The 20,221-nt window shown below is 35.8% G+C and overlaps 1 protein-coding gene and 1 long non-coding RNA gene across 2 annotated transcripts in view; one reads left to right on the top strand and one right to left on the bottom strand.

Moving 5' to 3' along the window:
* Positions 1-2,003: 2,003 nt before the first annotated feature.
* LOC143710300 (uncharacterized) lies at positions 2,004-2,556 on the top strand. Its single transcript, XR_013194516.1, has 3 exons — positions 2,004-2,048; positions 2,232-2,275; positions 2,352-2,556. It is a non-coding gene; the product is annotated as an uncharacterized LOC143710300 (long non-coding RNA).
* Positions 2,557-3,415: 859 nt separating this feature from the next.
* LOC143710332 (uncharacterized) overlaps positions 3,416-20,221 on the bottom strand; it is a 35,288-nt gene continuing 18,482 nt past the window's right edge. The window contains exons 6-8 of the mRNA XM_077201291.1: positions 3,908-4,012; positions 3,597-3,773; positions 3,416-3,444 (exon numbers count right to left, since the gene is read on the bottom strand). Coding sequence (XP_077057406.1) covers positions 3,416-3,444; positions 3,597-3,773; positions 3,908-4,012 — 311 coding nt within the window. The remainder of the gene's footprint in view (positions 3,445-3,596; positions 3,774-3,907; positions 4,013-20,221) is intronic.

The raw sequence follows: 20,221 nt of genomic DNA, 5'->3' as shown, positions 1-20,221 counted from the left end.
CGCAATACTCGTTCCCTATCTAGAGAGAACCGAGGTTACGTTAGTAACCGAGTATCGTTTTACAGGTATTTGCATGAAAAACATGCAATCCAATGTTTTTGGGAACTGTATGTCCACATGTACAGTAATGTTCACATTCAAAAGCATTCCAGTAAAAAGCAAATCAGTTTTTTTCACCTCTCACTGCATCTCTCACTGCACCTGCACCTCTCACTGCATCTCTCACTGCATCTCTCACTGCACCTCTCACTGCACCTCTCACTGCATCTCTCAATGCACCTCTCACTGCACCTCTCACTGCATCTCTCACTGCACCTCTCACTGCACCTCTCACTGCATCTCTCACTGCATCTCTCACTGCACCTCTCACTGCACCTCTCACTGCATCTCTGCACCTCTCACTGCACCTCTCACTGCATCTCTCACTGCATCTCTCACTGCATCTCTCACTGCATCTCTCACTGCACCTCTGCATCTCTCACTGCACCACTCACTGCATCTCTCACTGCATCTCTCACTGCACCTCTCACTGCACCTCTCACTGCATCTCTCACTGCATCTCTCACTGCACCTCTCACTGCATCTCTGCACCTCTCACTGCATCTCTCACTGCACCACTCACTGCATCTCTCACTGCATCTCTCACTGCACCTCTGCACCTCTCACTGCATCTCTCACTGCACCACTATTAACAAACCACACAACCAATTCAACTTAAACTGTGCTTCAGATGGTCTAATTTCAGTTCATTTTTAGGGTTTCAGGTGACCAGCCCATTGCAAGGACACCCAGTTCAGCTGGAACTTTAAACAGATATATTTATGCATTCTATTTATTAAGAATTGCTTGCTGAACTGTTAATATATAATGAGTGTAAACATTTCATAATGATATATTATATCCTTTAATATTTTTTCTCTTGTAGAATGCCAAGTACATCCCACATTAAAAACATTTCCATATGACAGGATCATAAGGAGGAGGATGTCAAAGGAAGTAAGAATGAACTCGAGGCTTCAGTATCTCGAGAAGATGAATCTTTCCCGTAGCGTAAGCTAAACTTACGCAATACTCGTTCCCTATCTAGAGAGAACCGAGGTTACGTTAGTAACCGAGTATCGTTTTACAGGCATTTGCATGAAAAACATGCAATCCAATGTTTTTGGGAACTGTATGTCCACATGTACAGTAATGTTCACATTCAAAAGCATTCCAGTAAAAAGCAAATCAGTTTTTTTCACCTCTCACTGCATCTCTCACTGCACCTGCACCTCTCACTGCATCTCTCACTGCATCTCTCACTGCACCTCTCACTGCACCTCTCACTGCATCTCTCAATGCACCTCTCACTGCACCTCTCACTGCATCTCTCACTGCACCTCTCACTGCACCTCTCACTGCATCTCTCACTGCATCTCTCACTGCACCTCTCACTGCACCTCTCACTGCATCTCTGCACCTCTCACTGCATCTCTCACTGCATCTCTCACTGCATCTCTCACTGCACCTCTGCATCTCTCACTGCACCACTCACTGCATCTCTCACTGCATCTCTCACTGCACCTCTCACTGCACCTCTCACTGCATCTCTCACTGCATCTCTCACTGCATCTCTCACTGCACCTCTCACTGCATCTCTGCACCTCTCACTGCATCTCTCACTGCACCACTCACTGCATCTCTCACTGCATCTCTCACTGCACCTCTGCACCTCTCACTGCATCTCTCACTGCACCACTATTAACAAACCACACAACCAATTCAACTTAAACTGTGCTTCAGATGGTCTAATTTCAGTTCATTTTTAGGGTTTCAGGTGACCAGCCCATTGCAAGGACACCCAGTTCAGCTGGAACTTTAAACAGATATATTTATGCATTCTATTTATTAAGAATTGCTTGCTGAACTGTTAATATATAATGAGTGTAAACATTTCATAATGATATATTATATCCTTTAATATTTTTTCTCTTGTAGAATGCCAAGTACATCCCACATTAAAAACATTTCCATATGACAGGATCATAAGGAGGAGGATGTCAAAGGAAGTAAGAATTAACTCATATTTTGTAAAAGTTTGTCAGAAGTGTGTGTGTGTGTGTGTGTGTGTGTGTGTGTGTGTGTGTGTGTGTGTGTGTGTGTGTGTGTGTGTGTGTGTGTGTGTGTGTGTGTGTGTGTGTGTGTGTGTGTGTGTGTGTGTGTATGTTAATGTTGCTTATGTTTACTTAAAGGGTGTCGGAGAGGTCAAAGTGAGATGGAAGCCTTGTTCAGGATGGTATGTATCACATAAAGCATGTATAAGAGTGCACTACGATAATTGTATATGATCAGTTTTTTTTACTGTTTTGCAGTGGGATGAAATGGACGGACACCTGGGAGCCCTACAATCTTTTCTTCCCAGAATAAAGTTTAGTGTAAAGTTTTTGTACCTGTTCTTGGTTAAGTTACTGTGTTTGTTTGTTGTTCTTGTTTTCTTTTCTACTTTTATTGCATGTAACTGTTTCTTTACTGTTTTCTAATAAATCTAACAATCGATTGATTACTTTTCACTTTAAAAATCACTTTTATGGTAATGAATGTTAAATAAATTATCAAACATTGGTACTGTGAGTGTCTTTTTTCCCCCTGGAATTCCATTTTGGAGTAATATTTTTACCTGGGTGTTACAAAGGCTGTACATTATTAAAACTTTACACGATCATCTGGTAAATGTTATTGAATTGATAAGTGTTATTTATTGTAACTTGAATAAGTGAATTTACATATTCTTGTTTTATGTATTTAACATTTTGCCAGCAGTATTTAATAAATTAACGATATATTCGAGACCTTTGTTAACATTGTTTTTACAATACACAATAATATCCTTTAATGTGTGATTCCTAGGAGTCGAACGTAAAAACCTCAGATTGGCCATTGCGGTGATGGGCACAACATATATGGCTGTGATTGGCTACAATGCTCAATGCTGTAAAAACAAAACAAAACAAAAAAACACACACATAGTAAGGTAAGGTGCGGGAGTCAATGCCAGCATCTTAGGAAACAACCCAAACGGATGGCCAGTCCATTGCATGGCAACACAGACAGACAGGCTGACATGCACTTATCCAAAAAGATTAATTGAGTGAACCTTATACTGTCTATGGAGTGAACACTGAGCAGTTTTTCCGTGAGCGGGAATTGAAAACCCGGACTGGACCATAAGCGAAGTGATTACAGAATGTTAGAGTGGAGAGAGGAACGTGCTTTCACTCCAATCCAGGCTTTATCACATCCCCCTCAGCAGGGTGAATACACCTCGTCTTTCCTTAATTTAAGATCTATTCAAACTAAAATTAAGACATTTATCACACTATTTGAGAAATGAAAGCCTATTTACGGCCTTAAAATTATGAAAAGTGAATTTAGGACATTAAGGAACATTAAGGACAGACGGGAACCCTGCAATTGACGGAAATAGGTCATAGACTCGCTGCAATTAACGGAAATCCGTCGTAGCGACAGAGAACTTTAATCCCTGGGGTTGGAACTGAACTCTGCTGGTTGTGGCTCTCTGGGAACATAATTGAATTTCCCTGTTATATAGAACATACCAGTACTGCAAGGGATTTGCCACGGCCAAGCAACAGTCTCAGCTGTAAAGAAGATTTCGACTGAGCCAAGCTGCTGGGATGGGTCTGCTATGCTGTTGTATTCTTCCACGGCAGCCGCTAGCTTCTTCTTCTCCTCACTCCTTCTGAGACGCAAAGAATGGCGCCGCTTGTTGCTATCTGAATAAAATAAAATAAAAATGTTAGGCATTATAGCACTTTTTTAGCTACAAAAAATATGCACATGCAATGTGACATATAATAATATAATAGTTAAAAAATAACATGGTAAATTCCCAATGTTTGTGTTTCACCTGTTTGACTGTACAGACGCTGTGTACGCCTTTTAATGCTGACTGTTAGTCCCTCTATTTCTTCTTGCAACCTTCTCGCATCACCACTCCCGTGTCGGTCATTTTCTACACAAGAAAATACATAAAAACAGCTTTATGTATTACCTGCCAATAATAAGAATAAATATAGCTGCGAGCAGCGATTACGGGCCAAAGCCGGTGGCACCGCCACCCTGGTGCCTTTAGGGTTATTGTGCACGACGTGACACAAAATATCTGCTGGCTATCTGCCGAACGGCTCTGGTAGTTCCGCTTCAGCACTGATGATGTTGTAGAAATAGTGCGCTCTGGTTGGTCTGGATTATTCGGGATTTTTTATTTTATACAGAAATAAGTTATTTATAATTCAGATGAGAATAAAGTTAGTGTTGATTAAAATGAAGGAAAACAAATATATTGATCTGAAATATAGCACATTAATTTTAAATTTATTTAGGTTCAATTACCAAACATACAATCTTAATTTAATTTAAAGCAAACAATACATTTAAAAGATATGGGTTTTATGCACTTTTTTTAATAAAAAAAGATATATATCCAAAAAACAAGGCCTTAAAGGGTTAAACTCTTGTCACTGTAACAGACACAATCTCTCTCTCTCTCTCACACACACACACACACACACACACACACACACACACACACACACACACACACACACACACACACACACACACAGACACACACGTCAAGTCACTTCCATTTTAGATGCAATATTGAATAAGCAGAAAATTCGGATTTTCTGCTCTGAAAATATAAATAAGCATAAAAATTGAATAAGCACTTTTAATATTCTAAACAGAATAAGCACTAGTCGCTAATGAATAAGTACTAGTACTTAATGGAATAGATACTAGTATCTAAAAAATAAGTACTAGTAGCATGAAAATAGAGACTAGTAGGTTAAAATGATAAAATGTTAAAACGGCTTGCCATATTGGCTCAGAGAGAGAGAAAGAGAAAATGACCTTTTAGATACTAGTACCTATTAATAGATACTAGTATTTATTCAATAAATACTAGTACTAAGTCATTAGATACTAGTACCTATTAAATAGATACCAGTACTTATTCATTAGCTACTAATACGTATTCAAAAGAATATCTAAAGAATAAGCACTAGTATCTAAAGAATAGGCACTAGTACTAAAGAATAAGCACTAGTCGCTAATGAATAAGTACTAGTACTTAATGGAATAGATACTAGTATCTAAAAAATAAGTACTAGAAGCATGAAAATAGAGACTAGTGGGTTAAAATGATTAAATGTTAAAACGGCTTGCCATATTGGCTCAGAGAGAGAGAGAGAGAAAATGACCATATTCAAACCAAAATATCTGACTTCCTCTTGGTCTGAGCTAATGACAGTTAATTAGAAAGTTGTCCGGCTTGATCTGAACAATATGCGTACCGAGTTTTATGATTGTAGGTAAAACTATAAAACTAACCCCCCCACTTTTGTCAAAAGGTGGCGCTACTGAGTCCCTGCACCACGCCCGTTTCTGAAACTTTGCACATGTCTACAGGCTAATAAATGCAAATTCATGCAATTTTAAGCAATTTCAGGCATGCTAAGAGTCTCAAAAGCATCCAAAAAGAATATTAAAGTTTGATGCGTTGCCATGGCACCAGTATCTAAGATATCAATAATCCTTTCACAGGTCTACATCTGCCGTGTATTTACGTTATACAGATGAAGTTTGAAGCAAATCGGGTTAAAATAAGAGGGTGATTTCAAAGCATTTTGAAAGTGACACACTTCCTGCTGCCAGTTGGTGGCGCTATAACTTTGACTCACAATAGTCACATCCATGTGATCGGCCTCTTACAACGAACACACTGCTGAAGTTTCATTAAGATCAGCTAATGTATGCTGAAGTTATAACACACTTCCTGTTTCACGTTTCTCGCCATAAATGTGTTTCCTCGCCACGGCCAAACCGTTCGAGATATCAAAAATCCCCTGGCAATTTTCATCCTCAATGTCTTGACTTCATGCTGACCGAGTTTCGTGGCATTTCTTTGAATTCTCTAGGAGAAGTACTTTAAATTCCATTGCATGCGTTTTACAAACAACCCTAAATAGCCGACTTCCTATTGGGCTGGGGTAAAAAGTAAGAGCATGAAGTATATATGAACCGATGAGATCTATATGTGTACCGAGTTTCATATTATTACATGCAAGCGTGTTTGATTTATGGACCAAGTTTTCGGACCCCGTTCCAGGGGGCGCTGTCGAGCCCCCCTGCCACGCCCGGGTACCACCTTCAGCCCGGCCCTGATGGCCGCGGGTTCTGACCTGTGTGCAAAGTTTCAAGAGTTTTCGTGCACGTTAAGAGCCCCAAAAGTGCCCGTATAGTCGTTAGAATAATAATAATAATAATAAATATAGCTGCGAGCAGCGATTACGGGTTCAAGCCGGTGGCACTGCAACCCCGGTGCCTTTAGTAAAGGCACCAGGGTGGCGGTACCGCCGGCTTTGGCCCTTCATCGCTGCTCGCAGCTATATTTATATATATATATATATATATATATATATATATAAAAAGCCGGTGGCACCGCCACCCTGGTGCCTTTAGGGTTATTGTGCATGACGTGACACAAAATATCTGCTGGCTATCTGCCGAACGGCTCTGGTACTTCCGCTTCAGCACTGATGATGTTGTAGAAATAGTGCGCTCTGGTTGGTCTGGATTATTCGGGATTTTTTATTTTATACAGAAATAAGTTATTCATAATTCAGATGAGAATAAAGTTAGTGTTGATTAAAATGAAGGAAAACAAATATATTGATCTGAAATATAGCACATTAATTTTAAATTTATTTAGGTTCAATTACCAAACATACAATCTTTTTTTAATTTAAAGCAAACAATACATTTAAAAGATATGGGTTGTATGCACCTTTTTTTTAATAAAAAAAGATATATATCCAAAAAACAAGGCCTTAAAGGGTTAAACTCTTGTCACTGTAACAGACACAATCTCTCTCTCACACACACACACACACACACACACACACACACACACACACACACACACACACACACACACACACACACACACACACAGACACACACGTCAAGTCACTTCCATTTTAGATGCAATATTGAATAAGCAGAAAATTCGGATTTTCTGCTCTGAAAATATAAATAAGCATAAAAATTGAATAAGTACTTTTAATATTCTAAACAGAATAAGCACTAGTCGCTAATGAATAAGTACTAGTACTTAATGGAATAGATACTAGTATCTAAAAAATAAGTACTAGTAGCATGAAAATAGAGACTAGTAGGTTAAAATGATAAAATGTTAAAACGGCTTGCCATATTGGCTCAGAGAGAGAGAGAGAGAAAATGACCTTTTAGATACTAGTACCTATTAATAGATACTAGCATTTATTCAATAAATACTAGTACTAAGTCATTAGATACTAGTACCTATTAAATAGATACCAGTACTTATTCATTAGCTACTAATACGTATTCAAAAGAATATCTAAAGAATAAGCACTAGTATCTAAAGAATAGGCACTAGTACTAAAGAATAAGCACTAGTCGCTAATGAATAAGTACTAGTACTTAATGGAATAGATACTAGTATCTAAAAAATAAGTACTAGAAGCATGAAAATAGAGACTAGTAGGTTAAAATGATTAAATGTTAAAACGGCTTGCCATATTGGCTCAGAGAGAGAGAGAAAATGACCATATTCAAACCAAAATATCTGACTTCCTCTTGGTCTGAGCTAATAACAGTTAATTAGAAAGTTGTCCGGCTTGATCTGAACAATATGCGTACCGAGTTTTATGATTGTAGATAAAACTATAAAACTAACCCCCCCACTTTTGTCAAAAGGTGGCGCTACTGAGTCCCTGCACCACGCCCGTTTCTGAAACTTTGCACATGTCTACAAGCTAATAAATGTGATCTGTCTGTCGAGTTTCATGCAATTTTAAGCAATTTCAGGCATGCTAAGAGTCTCAAAAGCATCCAAAAAGAATATTAAAGTTTGATGCGTTGCCATGGCACCAGTATCTAAGATATCAATAATCCTTTCACAGGTCTAGATCTGCCGTGTATTTACATTATACAGATGAAGTTTGAAGCAAATCGGGTTAAAATAAGAGGGTGATTTCAAAGCATTTTTAAAGTGACACACTTCCTGCTGCCAGTTGGTGGCGCTATAACTTTGACTCACAATAGTCACATCCATGTGATCGGCCTCTTACAACGAACACACTGCTGAAGTTTCATTAAGATCAGCTAATGTATGCTGAAGTTATAACACACTTCCCGTTTCACGTTTCTCGCCATAAATTCGTTTCCTCGCCACGGCCAAACCGTTCGAGATATCAAAAATCCCCTGGCAATTTTTCATCCTCAATGTCTTGACTTCATGCTGACCGAGTTTCGTGGCATTTCTTTGAATTCTCTAGGAGAAGTACTTTAAATTCCATTGCATGCGTTTTACAAACAACCCTAAATAGCCGACTTCCTGTTGGGCTGGGGTAAAAAGTAAGAGCATGAAGTATATATGAACCGATGAGATCTATATGTGTACCGAGTTTCATATTATTACATGCAAGCGTGTTTGATTTATGGACCAAGTTTTCGGACCCCGTTCCAGGGGGCGCTGTCGAGCCCCCCTGCCACGCCCGGGTACCACCTTCAGCCCGGCCCTGATGGCCGCGGGTTCTGACCTGTGTGCAAAGTTTCAAGAGTTTTCGTGCACGTTAAGAGCCCCAAAAATGCCCGTATAGTCGTTAGAATAATAATAATAATAATAATAATAATAATAATAATAATAATAATAACTAGAAAAAGTTTGTCGAGACAAACTTTACGTTGGCTTGTGAAAGTTTGGACCAGAAAGTTTAAAGAAGTTTAAATTAGTTTGAAGTTTACATTAGTTTAATATGTAAATTAGTTTAAAGTGTAAATTAGTTTGAAGTTTAAATTAGTTTATAGTTTAAATTAGTTTAAAGTTTAAATAAGTTTAAATTAGTTTAAAGTTAAAAGTAGTTAGAAGTTTAAAATTAGTTTAAAGTTTAAAGTAGTTTGAAGTTTGTAGTTTGAAGTTTAAATTAGTTTATAGTTTAAATTAGTTTAAAGTTTAAATTAGTTTGAATTTTAAAGTAGTTTGAAGTTTATATTAGTTGCTAGGGTGTTCTGGGTGGTTGTTATGGTGTTGCTAGGGTGTTTTAAGGTATTTTAGGTGGTTGCTAGGGTGTTCTGGGTGGTTGCTATGGTGTTGCTAGGATGTTCTAGGATATTTTGGGTGGTTGCTATGGTGTTGCTAGGGTGATTTAAGGTATTGTGGGTGGTTGCCAGGGTGTTCTTGGTGATTGCTATGGTGTTGCTAGGGTGTTCTAGGGTATTTTGGGTGGTTGCTATGGTGTTGCTAGGGTGATTTAAGGTATTTTGGGTGGTTGCCAGGGTGTTCTGGGTGGTTGCTAGGCAGTTGCCAGGGTGTTCTGGGTGGTTGCTATGGTGTTGCTAGGGTGTTCTAACGCCTTTCGGGTGGTTGCTAGGGTGTTCTGGGTGGTTGCTAGGCAGTTGCTAGGGTGTTCTGGGTGGTTGCTATGGTGTTCTAGGCTTTTTTGGGTGGTTGTTATGGTGTTGCTAGGGTTATTTAAGGTATTTTGGGTGGTTGCCAGGGTGTTCTGGGTGGTTGCTAGGCAGTTGCTAGGGTTTTCTGGGTGGTTGCTATGTTGTTGCTAGGGTGTTCTAGGCTTTTTTGGGTGGTTGCTATGGTGTTGCTAGGGTGTTTTAAGGTATTTTGGGTGGTTGCTAGGGTATTATGGGTGGTTGCTAGGCAGTTGCTAGAGTGTGCTGGGTGGTTGCTATGGTGTTGCTGGGGTGTTTTCAGGTATTTTGGGTGGTTGCTAGGGTGTTCTGGGTTGTTGCTAGGCAGTTGCTAGGGTGTTCTGTTGGTTGCTAGGGTGTTGCTAGGGTGTTCTATGGTATTTTGGGTGGTTGCTATGGTGTTGCTACGATGTTTTAAGGTATTTTGGGTGGTTGCTAGGGTGTTCTGGGTGGTTGCTAGGCAGTTGCTAGGGTGTTCTGGTGGTTGCTAGGGTGTTGCTAGGGTGTTCTAGGGTATTTTGGGTGGTTGCTATGGTGTTAATAGGGTGATTTAAGGTATGTTGGGTGGTTGCTAGGGTGTTTTGGGTGGTTGCTAGGCAGTTGCTAGGGTGTTCTGGGGGTTGCTAGGCAGTTGCTAGGGTGTTCTAGGGCTTTTTTGGGTGGTTGCTATGGTGTTGCTAGGGTGTTTTAAGGTATTTTGGGTGGTTGTTAGGGTGTTCCGGGTGGTTGCTAGGCAGTTGATAGGGTGTTCTAGGGTATTCTGGGTGGTTGCTATGGTGTTGCTAGGGTGTTTAAAGGTATTTTGGTTGGTTGCTAGGGTGTTCTGGGTGGTTGCTATGGTGTTGCTAGGGTGTTCTACGCTATTTAGGATGGTTGCTAGGGTGTTGCTAGTGTGTTTTAAGGTATTTTGGGTGGTTGCTAGGGTGTTATGGGTGGTTGCTATGGTGAACTATTTATGAATTTAAAAGTATGAATTCATGAGTTTATAAGTGTACGAGTATATGAGTTTCGAGTTTATAAGTTTAAATGAGTAAGAGTTCAGAGTTTATTGATTTATGAGTTGAGTTCATAAGTGTATGAATTCATGAGTTTATAAGTGTATGAGTTTATAAGTGTACGAGTTTATGAGTTTAGAGTTTATAAGTTTAAATGAGTAAGAGTTCAGAGTTTATTCATTTATGAGTTTAAGAGTTCATAAGTTTATGAATTCATGAGTTCATAAGTATGAATTCATGAGTTTATAAGTGTACGAGTTTATGAGTTTATGATTTCATGAGTTCATAAGTTTATGAATTCATGAGTTTATAAGTGTACAAGTTTATGAGTTTATAAGTTTAAATGAGTGAGAGTTCAGAGTTTATTCATTCATGAGTTTGAGTTCATAAGTGTATGAATTCATGAGTTCATAAGTGTATGAGTTCATAAGATTATGAATTCATGAGTTCATAAGTGTATGAATTCATGAGTTTATAAGTGTACGAGTTTATGAGTTTAGAGTTTATAAGTTTAAATGAGTCTAAGAGTTCAAGTTTAGAGTTTATTAATTTATTATGAGTTTAATAGTTTAAGTGTAGATAGAAAAGTGTCATAGATAGATTAGTTTATTAGTTTAAATGAGTCTCAATGGCTCATAGTATATAGAATGACAGTTTGATTCAGTCTAGGGCTTCAAGGAGTTTAGATTTGAATTTTTGACAGTTGGCCAGTTTGAAAATCTGAACATTCCGCAATGTTAAGTCAATGGGAGTTTTTTCCGAGTTTGATCGTCATTTTTAGGAAAACCGTAAGTCCGATCAGTTAGAAAAGATATAGCACACTAAGTCAGAACAGTCTGAGTGTCTGAGCCGAGTTTGGAGTTTGTAGAGTTAAAGCTCTAGGAGGAGTTAGAGTCAAAAATTTTTGTGGTAATAAAAAGAATAATAACTAGAAAAAGTTCGTCGAGACAAACTTTAAGTTGGCTTGTGAAAGTTTGGACCAGAAAGTTTAAAGAAGTTTAAAGTAGTTTGAAGTTTACATTAGTTTAATATGTAAATTAGTTTAAAGTGTAAATTAGTTTGAAGTTTAAAGTAATTTGAAGTTTGAATTAGTTTATAGTTTTAATTAGTTTAAAGTTTAAATAAGTTTAAATTAGTTTAAAGTTAAAAGTATTTAGAAGTTTAAATTAGTTTAAAGTTTAAAGTAGTTTGAAGTAGGTTGAAGTTTAAATTAGTTTATAGTTTAAATTAGTTTAAAGTGGAAATTTAGTTTGAATTTTAAAGCAGTTTGAAGTTTATATTAGTTGCTAGGGTGTTCTGGGTGGTTGCTAGGCAGTTGCTAGGGTGTTCTAGGGCATTTTGTGTGGTTGCTATGGTGTTGCTAGGGTGATTTAAGGTATTTTGGGTGGTTGCCGGGTTTATAGTTTATATTAGTTGCTAGGGTGTTCTGGGTGGTTGCTAGGCAGTTGCTAGGGTGTTCTAGGGTATTTTGGGTGGTTGCTATGGTGTTGCTAGGGTGATTTAAGGTATTTTGGGTGGTTGCCAGGGTGTTCTGGGTGGTAGCTAGGCAGTTGCTATGGTGTATTGGGTGGTTGCTATGGTGTTGCTAGGGTGTTCTAGGCTTTTTTGGGTGGTTGCTATGGTGTTGCTAGGATGTTTAAAGGCATTTTTGGGGGTTGCTAGGGTGTTCTGGGTGGTTGCTATGGTGTTGCTAGGGTGTTCTAGGGTATTTTGGTTGGTTGCTAGGGTGTTCTAGGTTATTTTGGTTGGTTGCTATGGTGTTGCTAGGGTGATTTAAGGTATTTTGGGTGGTTGCTAGGGTGTTCTGGGTGGTTGCTAGGCAGTTGCTAGGGTGTTCTGGGGGTTGCTATGCAGTTGCTAGGGTGCTCTAGCGCATTTTGGGTGGTTGCTATGGTGTTGCTAGGGTGTTTTAAGGTATTTTGGGTGGTTGTTAGGTGTTCTGGGTGGTTGCTAGGCAGTTGCTAGGGTGATTTAAGGTATTTTGGGTGGTTGCTAGGGTGTTCTGGTGGTTGCTAGGGCGTTGCTAGGGTGTTCTAGGGTATTTTGGGTGGTTGCTATGGTGTTGCTAGGGTGATTTAAGGTATTTTGGGTGGTTGCTAGGGTGTTCTGGGTGGTTGCTAGGCAGTTGCTAGGGTGATTTAAGGTATTTTGGTTGGTTGCTAGGGTGTTCTGGTGGTTGCTAGGGCGTTGCCAGGGTGTTCCAGGGTATTTTGGGTGGTTGCTATGGTGTTGCTAGGGTGATTTAAGGTATTTTGGGTGGTTGCTAGGGTGTTCTGGTGGTTGCTAGGGCGTTGCTAGGGTGTTCTGGGGTATTTTGGGTGGTTGCTATAGTGTTGCTTGGGTGATTTAACGTATTTTGGTTGGTTGCTAGGGTGTTCTGGGTGGTTGCTAGGCAGTTGCTAGGGTGATTTAAGGTATTTTGGTTGGTTTCTAGGGTGTTCTGTTGGTTGCTAGGGCGTTGCTATGGTGTTGCTAGGGTGATTTAAGGTATTTTGGGTGGTTGCTAGGGTGTTCTGGGTGGTTGCTAGGCAGTTGCTAGGGTGTTCTGGTGGTTGCTAGGGTGTTCTAGGGTATTTTGGGTGGTTGCAATGTTGTTGCTAGGGTGATTTAAGGTATTTTGGGTGGTTGCTAGTGTGTTCTGGGTGGTTGCTAGGCAGTTGCTAGGGTGTTCTGGGGGTTGCTAGGCAGTTGCTAGGGTGTTCTAGGGTATTTTGGGTGGTTAATATGGTGTTGCTAGGGTGTTTTAAGGTATTTTGGGTGGTTGCCAGGGTGTTATGGGTGGTTGCTATGGTGAACTATTTATGAATTTAAAAGTTCATAAGTGTATGAATTTATGAAAATTCATAAGTGTATGAATTCATGAGTTTATAAGTTTATGAGTTTATGTGTACGAGTTTATGAGTTTACAGTTTATAAGTTTAAATGAGTAAGAGTTCAGAGTTTATTAATTTATGAGTTTGAGTTCATAAGTGTATGAATTCATGAGTTTATAAGTGTACGAGTTTGAGTTTATGATTTCATGAATTCATAAGTTTATGAATTCATGAGTTTATAAGTGTACGAGTTTATGAGTTTAGAGTTTATAAGTTTAAATGAGTCTAAGAGTTCAAGTTTAGAGTTTATTAATTTATTATGAGTTTAATAGTTTAAGTGTAGATAGAAAAGTGTCATAGATAGATTAGTTTATTAGTTTAAATGAGTCTCAATGGCTCATAGTATATAGAATGGCAGTTTGATTCAGTCTAGGGCTTCAAGGAGTTTAGATTTGAATTTTTGACAGTTGGGGAGTTTGAAAATCTGAACATTCCGCCATGTTAAGTCAATGGGATTTTTTCCGAGTTTGATCGTCATTTTTAGGAAAACCGTAAGTCCGATCAGTTAGAAAAGATACAGCACACCGAGTCAGAACAGTTTGAGTGTCTGAGCCGAGTTTGGAGTATGTAGAGTTAAAGCTCTAGGAGGAGTTAGAGTTGTAAATTTTTAGTAAGAAAAATAATAATAACTAGAAAAAGTTCGTCGAGACAAACTTTAAGTTGGCTTGTGAAAGTTTGGACCAATAAGTTTGAAGAAGTTTAAATTAGTTTAAAGTTTAAATTAGTTTAAATTTTAAAGTAGTTTGAAGTTGAAATTAGTTTAAAGTTTAAAGTAGTTTAAAGTTTAAAGTTTAAAGTTTTAATGGTTTAAAGTTTAAAGTAGTTTAAAGTTTGAAGTATAGTTTGAAGTAATTTAAAGTTGCTAGGGTGTTTCTAGTGGGTTGCTAAGGTGTTCTGGGTGGTTGCCTGGCGGTTGCTAAGGTATTTTAGGTGGTTGCTAGGGTGTTTTGGATGGTTGCTATGGTGTTGCTTGGGTGTTCTACGGTATTTTGGGTGGTTGCTATGGTGTTGCTAGGGTGTTTTAAGGTATTTTGGATGGTTGCCATGGTGTTCTGGGTGGTTGCTATGGTGTTGCTAAGGTGTTGTAAGGTATTTTGGGTGGTTGCTATGGTGTTCTGGGTGGTTGCTAGGCAGTTGCTAGGGTGTTCTGGGGTTGCTAGGCAGTTGCTAGGGTGTTCTGGTGGTTGCTAGGGTGTTGCTAGGGTGTTCTAGGGTATTTTGGGTGGTTGCTATGGTGTTGCTAGGGTGATTTAAGGTATTTTGGGTGGTTGCTAGGGTGTTCTGGGTGGTTGCTAGGCAGTTGCTAGGGTGTTCTGGTGGTTGCTAGAGTGTTGCTAGGGTGTTCTAGGGTATTTTGGGTGGTTGCTATGGTGTTGCTAGGGTGATTTAAGGTATTTTGGGTGGTTGCTAGGGTGTTCTGGGTGGTTGCTAGGCAGTTGCTAGGGTGTTCTGGTGGTTGCTAGGGTGTTGCTAGGGTGTTCTAGGGTATTTTGGGTGGTTGCTATGGTGTTGCTAGGGTGATTTAAGGTATTTTGGGTGGTTGCTAGGGTGTTCTGGGTGGTTGCTATGCAGTTGCTAGGGTGTTCTGGTGGTTGCTAGGGTGTTGCTAGGGTGTTCTAGGGTATTTTGGGTGGATGCTATGGTGTTGCTAGGGTGATTTAAGGTATTTTGGGTGGTTGCTAGGGTGTTCTGGGTGGTTGCTAGGGTGTTCTAGAGCATTTTGGGTGGTTGCTATGGTGTTGCTAGGGTGTTTTAAGGTATTTTGGGTGGTTGCTAAAAAGAAAGAAAGATTGAAAGAAAGATTAGAAAGAAATAAAGATAGATAGAAAGATTAGTTAGAAAGAAAGAGAGAGAGAAAGAAAGAGAGATAGAAAGATTAGTTAGAAAGAAAGAAAGATTAGTTAGAAAGAAAGATTAGTTAGAATGAAAGAAAGTTAGAAAGTAAGATTAGTTAGAAAGAAAGAAAAAAAGAAAGATTGAAAGAAAGATTAGAAAGAAAGAAAGAAAGAAAGAAAGAAAGAAAGAAAGATTAGTTAGAAAGAAAGAAAGAAAGATTAGTTAGAAAGAAATAGATTAGTTAGAAAAGAAAGAAAGAAAGAAAGATTAGTTAGAAAGAAAGATTAGAAAGAGAGATAGAAAGAAAGATAGAAAGATTAGTTAGAAAGAAAGAAAGATTAGTTAGAAAGAAAGAAAGATAGAAAGTAAAATTAGTTAGAAAGAAAGAAAGAAAGATAGAAAGATTAGTTAGAAAGAAAGAAATATAGAAAGATTATTTAGAAAGAAAGAGAGAAAGAAAGAAAGAGAGATAGAAAGATTGTGTTCATAAGTGTATGAATTCATGAGTTCATAAGTGTACGAGTTTATGAGTTTAGAGTTTATAAGTTTAAATGAGTAAGAGTTCAGAGTTTATTAATTTATGAGTTTGAGTTCATAAGAGTTTGAATTCATGAGTTTATAAGTGTATGAGTTTATAAGTGTATGAGTTTATGAGTTTAGAGTTTATAAGTTTAAATTAGTCTAAGAGTTCAAGTTTAGAGTTTATTAATTTATTATGAGTTTAAGAGTTTAAGTGTAGATAGATAAGTGTCATAGTTAGATGAGTTTATTAGTTTAAATGAGTCTCAATGGCTCATATAGTATATAGAATGGCAGTTTGATTCAGTCTAGGGCTTCAAGGAGTTTAGATTTGAATTTTTGACAGTTGGGGAGTTTGAAAATCTGAACATTCCGCCATGTTAAGTCAATGGGAGTTTTTTCCGACTTTGATCGTCATTTTTAGGAAAACCGTAAGTCCGATCAGTTAGAAAAGATATAGCATACCGAGTCAGAACAGTTTGAGTGTCCGTGCCGAGTTTGGAGTATGTGGAGTTAAAGCTCTAGGAGGAGTTAGAGTTGTAAATTTGAGTAAGAAGAATAATAATAATAACTAGAAAATAAAGTTTGATGAGACAAACTTTAAGTTGGCTTGAGAAAGCCGGACCAGAGAGTTTGAATAAGTTTAAAGTTTAAAGAAAGAAAGATTAGTTAGAAAGAGAAAGAAAGATGGATTAGTTAGAAAGAAAGATGGATTAGTTAGAAAGAAAGAAAGATTAGTTAGAAACAAAGAAAGATTAGTTAGAAAGAAATATAGATTAGAAAGAAAGATTAGTTAGAAAGAAAGATAGATTAGTTAGAAAGAAAGAAAGATTAGTTAGAAAGAAAGAAAGAAAGAAAGAAAGAAAGAAAGAAAGAAAGAAAGAAAGAAAGAAAGATTAGTTAGAAAGAAAGAAAGAAAGAAAGAAAGAAAGAAAGAAAGAAAGAAAGAAGAAAGATTAGAAAGAAAGAAAGAAAGAAAGAAAGAAAGAAGAAAGATTAGTTAGAAAGAAAGAAAGAAAGAAAGAAAGAAAGAAAGAAAGAAAGAAAGAAGAAAGATTAGTTAGAAAGAAAGAAAGAAAGAAAGAAAGAAAGAAAGAAAGAAAGAAAGAAAGAAAGAAAGAAAGAAGAAAGATTAGTTAGAAAGAAAGAAAGAAAAAGTAAAAAAGAAAGAAAAAAAGAAAGAAAGAAAGAAAGAAAGAAAGAAAGAAAGAAAGAAAGAAAGAAAGAAAGAAAGAAAGAAAGAAAGAAGAAAGATTAGTTAGAAAGAAAGAAGAAAGATTAGTTAGAAAGAAAGAAAGAAAGAAAGATTAGTTAGAAAGAAAGAAAGAAGAAATATCAGTTAGAAAGAAAGAAAGAAAGAAAGAAAGAAAGAAAGAAAGAAGAAAGATTAGTTAGAAAGAAAGAAGAAAGATTAGCTAGAAAGAAAGAAAGAAAGAAGAAAGATTAGTTAGAAAGAAAGATTAGTTAGAAAGAAAGAAAGAAAGAAAGAAAGAAAGAAAGAAGAAAGATTAGTTAGAAAGAAAGAAAGAAAGAAAGAAAGAAAGAAAGAAAGAAAGAAGAAAGATTAGTTAGAAAGAAAGAAGAAAGATTAGTTAGAAAGAAAGAAAGAAAGAAGAAAGATTAGTTAGAAAGAAAGAAAGAAAAAGAAAGAAAGAAAGAAAGAAAGAAAGAAAGAAAGAAGAAAGATTAGTTAGAAAGAAAGAAAGAAAGAAAGAAGAAAGATTAGTTAGAAAGAAAGAAAGAAAGAAAGAAAGAAAGAAATAAGAAAGATTAGTTAGAAAGAAAGAAAGAAAGAAGAAAGATTAGTTAGAAAGAAAGAAGAAAGATTAGCTAGAAAGAAAGAAAGAAAGAAAGAAGAAAGATTAGTTAGAAAGAAAGAAAGAAAGAAGAAAGATTAGTTAGAAAGAAAGAAAGAAAAAGTAAAAAAGAAAGAAAAAAAGAAAGAAAGAAAGAAAGAAAGAAAGAAAGAAAGAAAGAAAGAAAGAAAGAAGAAAGATTAGTTAGAAAGAAAGAAGAAAGATTAGTTAGAAAGAAAGAAAGAAAGAAAGATTAGTTAGAAAGAAAGAAAGAAGAAATATCAGTTAGAAAGAAAGAAAGAAAGAAAGAAAGAAAGAATGAAAGAAAGAAAGAAAGAAAGAAGAAAGATTAGTTAGAAAGAAAGAAGAAAGATTAGCTAGAAAGAAAGAAAGAAAGAAGAAAGATTAGTTAGAAAGAAAGAAAGAAAGAATTAGTTAGAAAGAAAGATTAGTTAGAAAGAAAGAAAGAAAGAAAGAAGAAAGATTAGTTAGAAAGAAAGAAAGAAAGAAAGAAAGAAAGAAAGAAGAAAGATTAGTTAGAAAGAAAGAAAGAAAGACGAAAGATTAGTTAGAAAGAAAGAAAGAAAGAAAGAAAGAAAGAAAGAAAGAAAGAAAGAAAGAAAGAAGAAAGATTAGTCAGAAAGAAAGAAAGAAAGAAAGAAGAAAGATTAGTTAGAAAGAAAGAAGAAAGATTAGTTAGAAAGAAAGAAAGAAAGAAAGAAAGAAATAAGAAAGATTAGTTAGAAAGAAAGAAAGAAAGAAGAAAGATTAGTTAGAAAGAAAGAAGAAAGATTAGCTAGAAAGAAAGAAAGAAAGAAAGAAGAAAGATTAGTTAGAAAGAAAGAAAGAAAGAAAGATTAGTTAGAAAGAAAGAAAGAAAGAAAGAAAGAAAGAAAGAAAGAAAGAAAGAAAGAAAGAAAGAAAGAAAGAAAGAAAGAAAGAAAGAAAGAAAGAAAGAAAGAAAGAAGAAAGATTAGTTAGAAAGAAAGATTAGTTAGAAAGAAAGAAAGAAGAAAGAAAGAAGAAAGATTAGTTAGAAAGAAAGAAGAAAGATTAGCTAGAAAGAAAGAAAGAAATAAGAAAGATTAGTTAGAAAGAAAGAAAGAAAGATTAGTTAGAAAGAAAGAAAGAAAGAAAGAAAGAAAGAAGAAAGAAGAAAGATTAGTTAGAAAGAAAGAAAGAATTAGTTAGAAAGAAAGATTAGTTAGAAAGAAAGAAAGAAAGAAGAAAGATTAGTTAGAAAGAAAGAAAGAAAGAAAGAAGAAAGATTAGTTAGAAAGAAAGAAAGAAAAAGAAAGAAAGAAAGAAAGAAAGAAAGAAAGAAAGAAAGAAAGAAAGAAAGAAAGAAAGAAAGAAAGAAAGAAAGAAAGAAAGAAAGAAAGAAAGAAAGAAAGAAGAAAGATTAGTTAGAAAGAAAGAAGAAAGATTAGTTAGAAAGAAAGAAAGAAAGAAAGATTAGTTAGAAAGAAAGAAAGAAGAAATATCAGTTAGAAAGAAAGAAAGAAAGAAAGAAAGAAAGAAAGAAAGAAGAAAGATTAGAAAGAAAGAAAGAAAGAAAGAAAGAAAGAAAGAAGAAAGATTAGTTAGAAAGAAAGAAAGAAAGAAAGAAAGAAAGAAAGAAGAAAGATTAGTTAGAAAGAAAGAAAGAAAGAAAGAAAGAAAGAAAGAAAGAAAGAAAGAAAGAAAGAAGAAAGATTAGTTAGAAAGAAAGAAAGAAAAAGTAAAAAAGAAAGAAAAAAAGAAAGAAAGAAAGAAAGAAAGAAAGAAAGAAAGAAAGAAAGAAAGAAGAAAGATTAGTTAGAAAGAAAGAAGAAAGATTAGTTAGAAAGAAAGAAAGAAAGAAAGATTAGTTAGAAAGAAAGAAAGAAGAAATATCAGTTAGAAAGAAAGAAAGAAAGAAAGAAAGAAAGAAAGAAAGAAGAAAGATTAGTTAGAAAGAAAGAAGAAAGATTAGCTAGAAAGAAAGAAAGAAAGAAGAAAGATTAGTTAGAAAGAAAGATTAGTTAGAAAGAAAGAAAGAAAGAAAGAAAGAAAGAAGAAAGATTAGTTAGAAAGAAAGAAAGAAAGAAAGAAAGAAAGAAAGAAAGAAAGAAAGAAGAAAGATTAGTTAGAAAGAAAGAAGAAAGATTAGTTAGAAAGAAAGAAAGAAAGAAGAAAGATTAGTTAGAAAGAAAGAAAGAAAAAGAAAGAAAGAAAGAAAGAAAGAAAGAAGAAAGATTAGTTAGAAAGAAAGAAAGAAAGAAAGAAGAAAGATTAGTTAGAAAGAAAGAAAGAAAGAAAGAAAGAAAGAAATAAGAAAGATTAGTTAGAAAGAAAGAAAGAAAGAAGAAAGATTAGTTAGAAAGAAAGAAGAAAGATTAGCTAGAAAGAAAGAAAGAAAGAAAGAAAGAAGAAAGATTAGTTAGAAAGAAAGAAAGAAAGAAGAAAGATTAGTTAGAAAGAAAGAAAGAAAAAGTAAAAAAGAAAGAAAAAAAGAAAGAAAGAAAGAAAGAAAGAAAGAAAGAAAGAAAGAAGAAAGATTAGTTAGAAAGAAAGAAGAAAGATTAGTTAGAAAGAAAGAAAGAAAGAAAGATTAGTTAGAAAGAAAGAAAGAAGAAATATCAGTTAGAAAGAAAGAAAGAAAGAAAGAAAGAAAGAATGAAAGAAAGAAAGAAAGAAAGAAGAAAGA

Source organism: Siphateles boraxobius, unplaced genomic scaffold (genome assembly GCF_051911475.1).
Source record: "Siphateles boraxobius isolate OS27281-9 unplaced genomic scaffold, OSU_SipBor_1 46, whole genome shotgun sequence".
Classification (NCBI taxonomy): domain Eukaryota; kingdom Metazoa; phylum Chordata; class Actinopteri; order Cypriniformes; family Leuciscidae; genus Siphateles; species Siphateles boraxobius.
The sequence above is the reverse complement of the archived record's forward strand: the minus strand, read 5'-3'. Positions and strand labels throughout refer to the sequence as shown.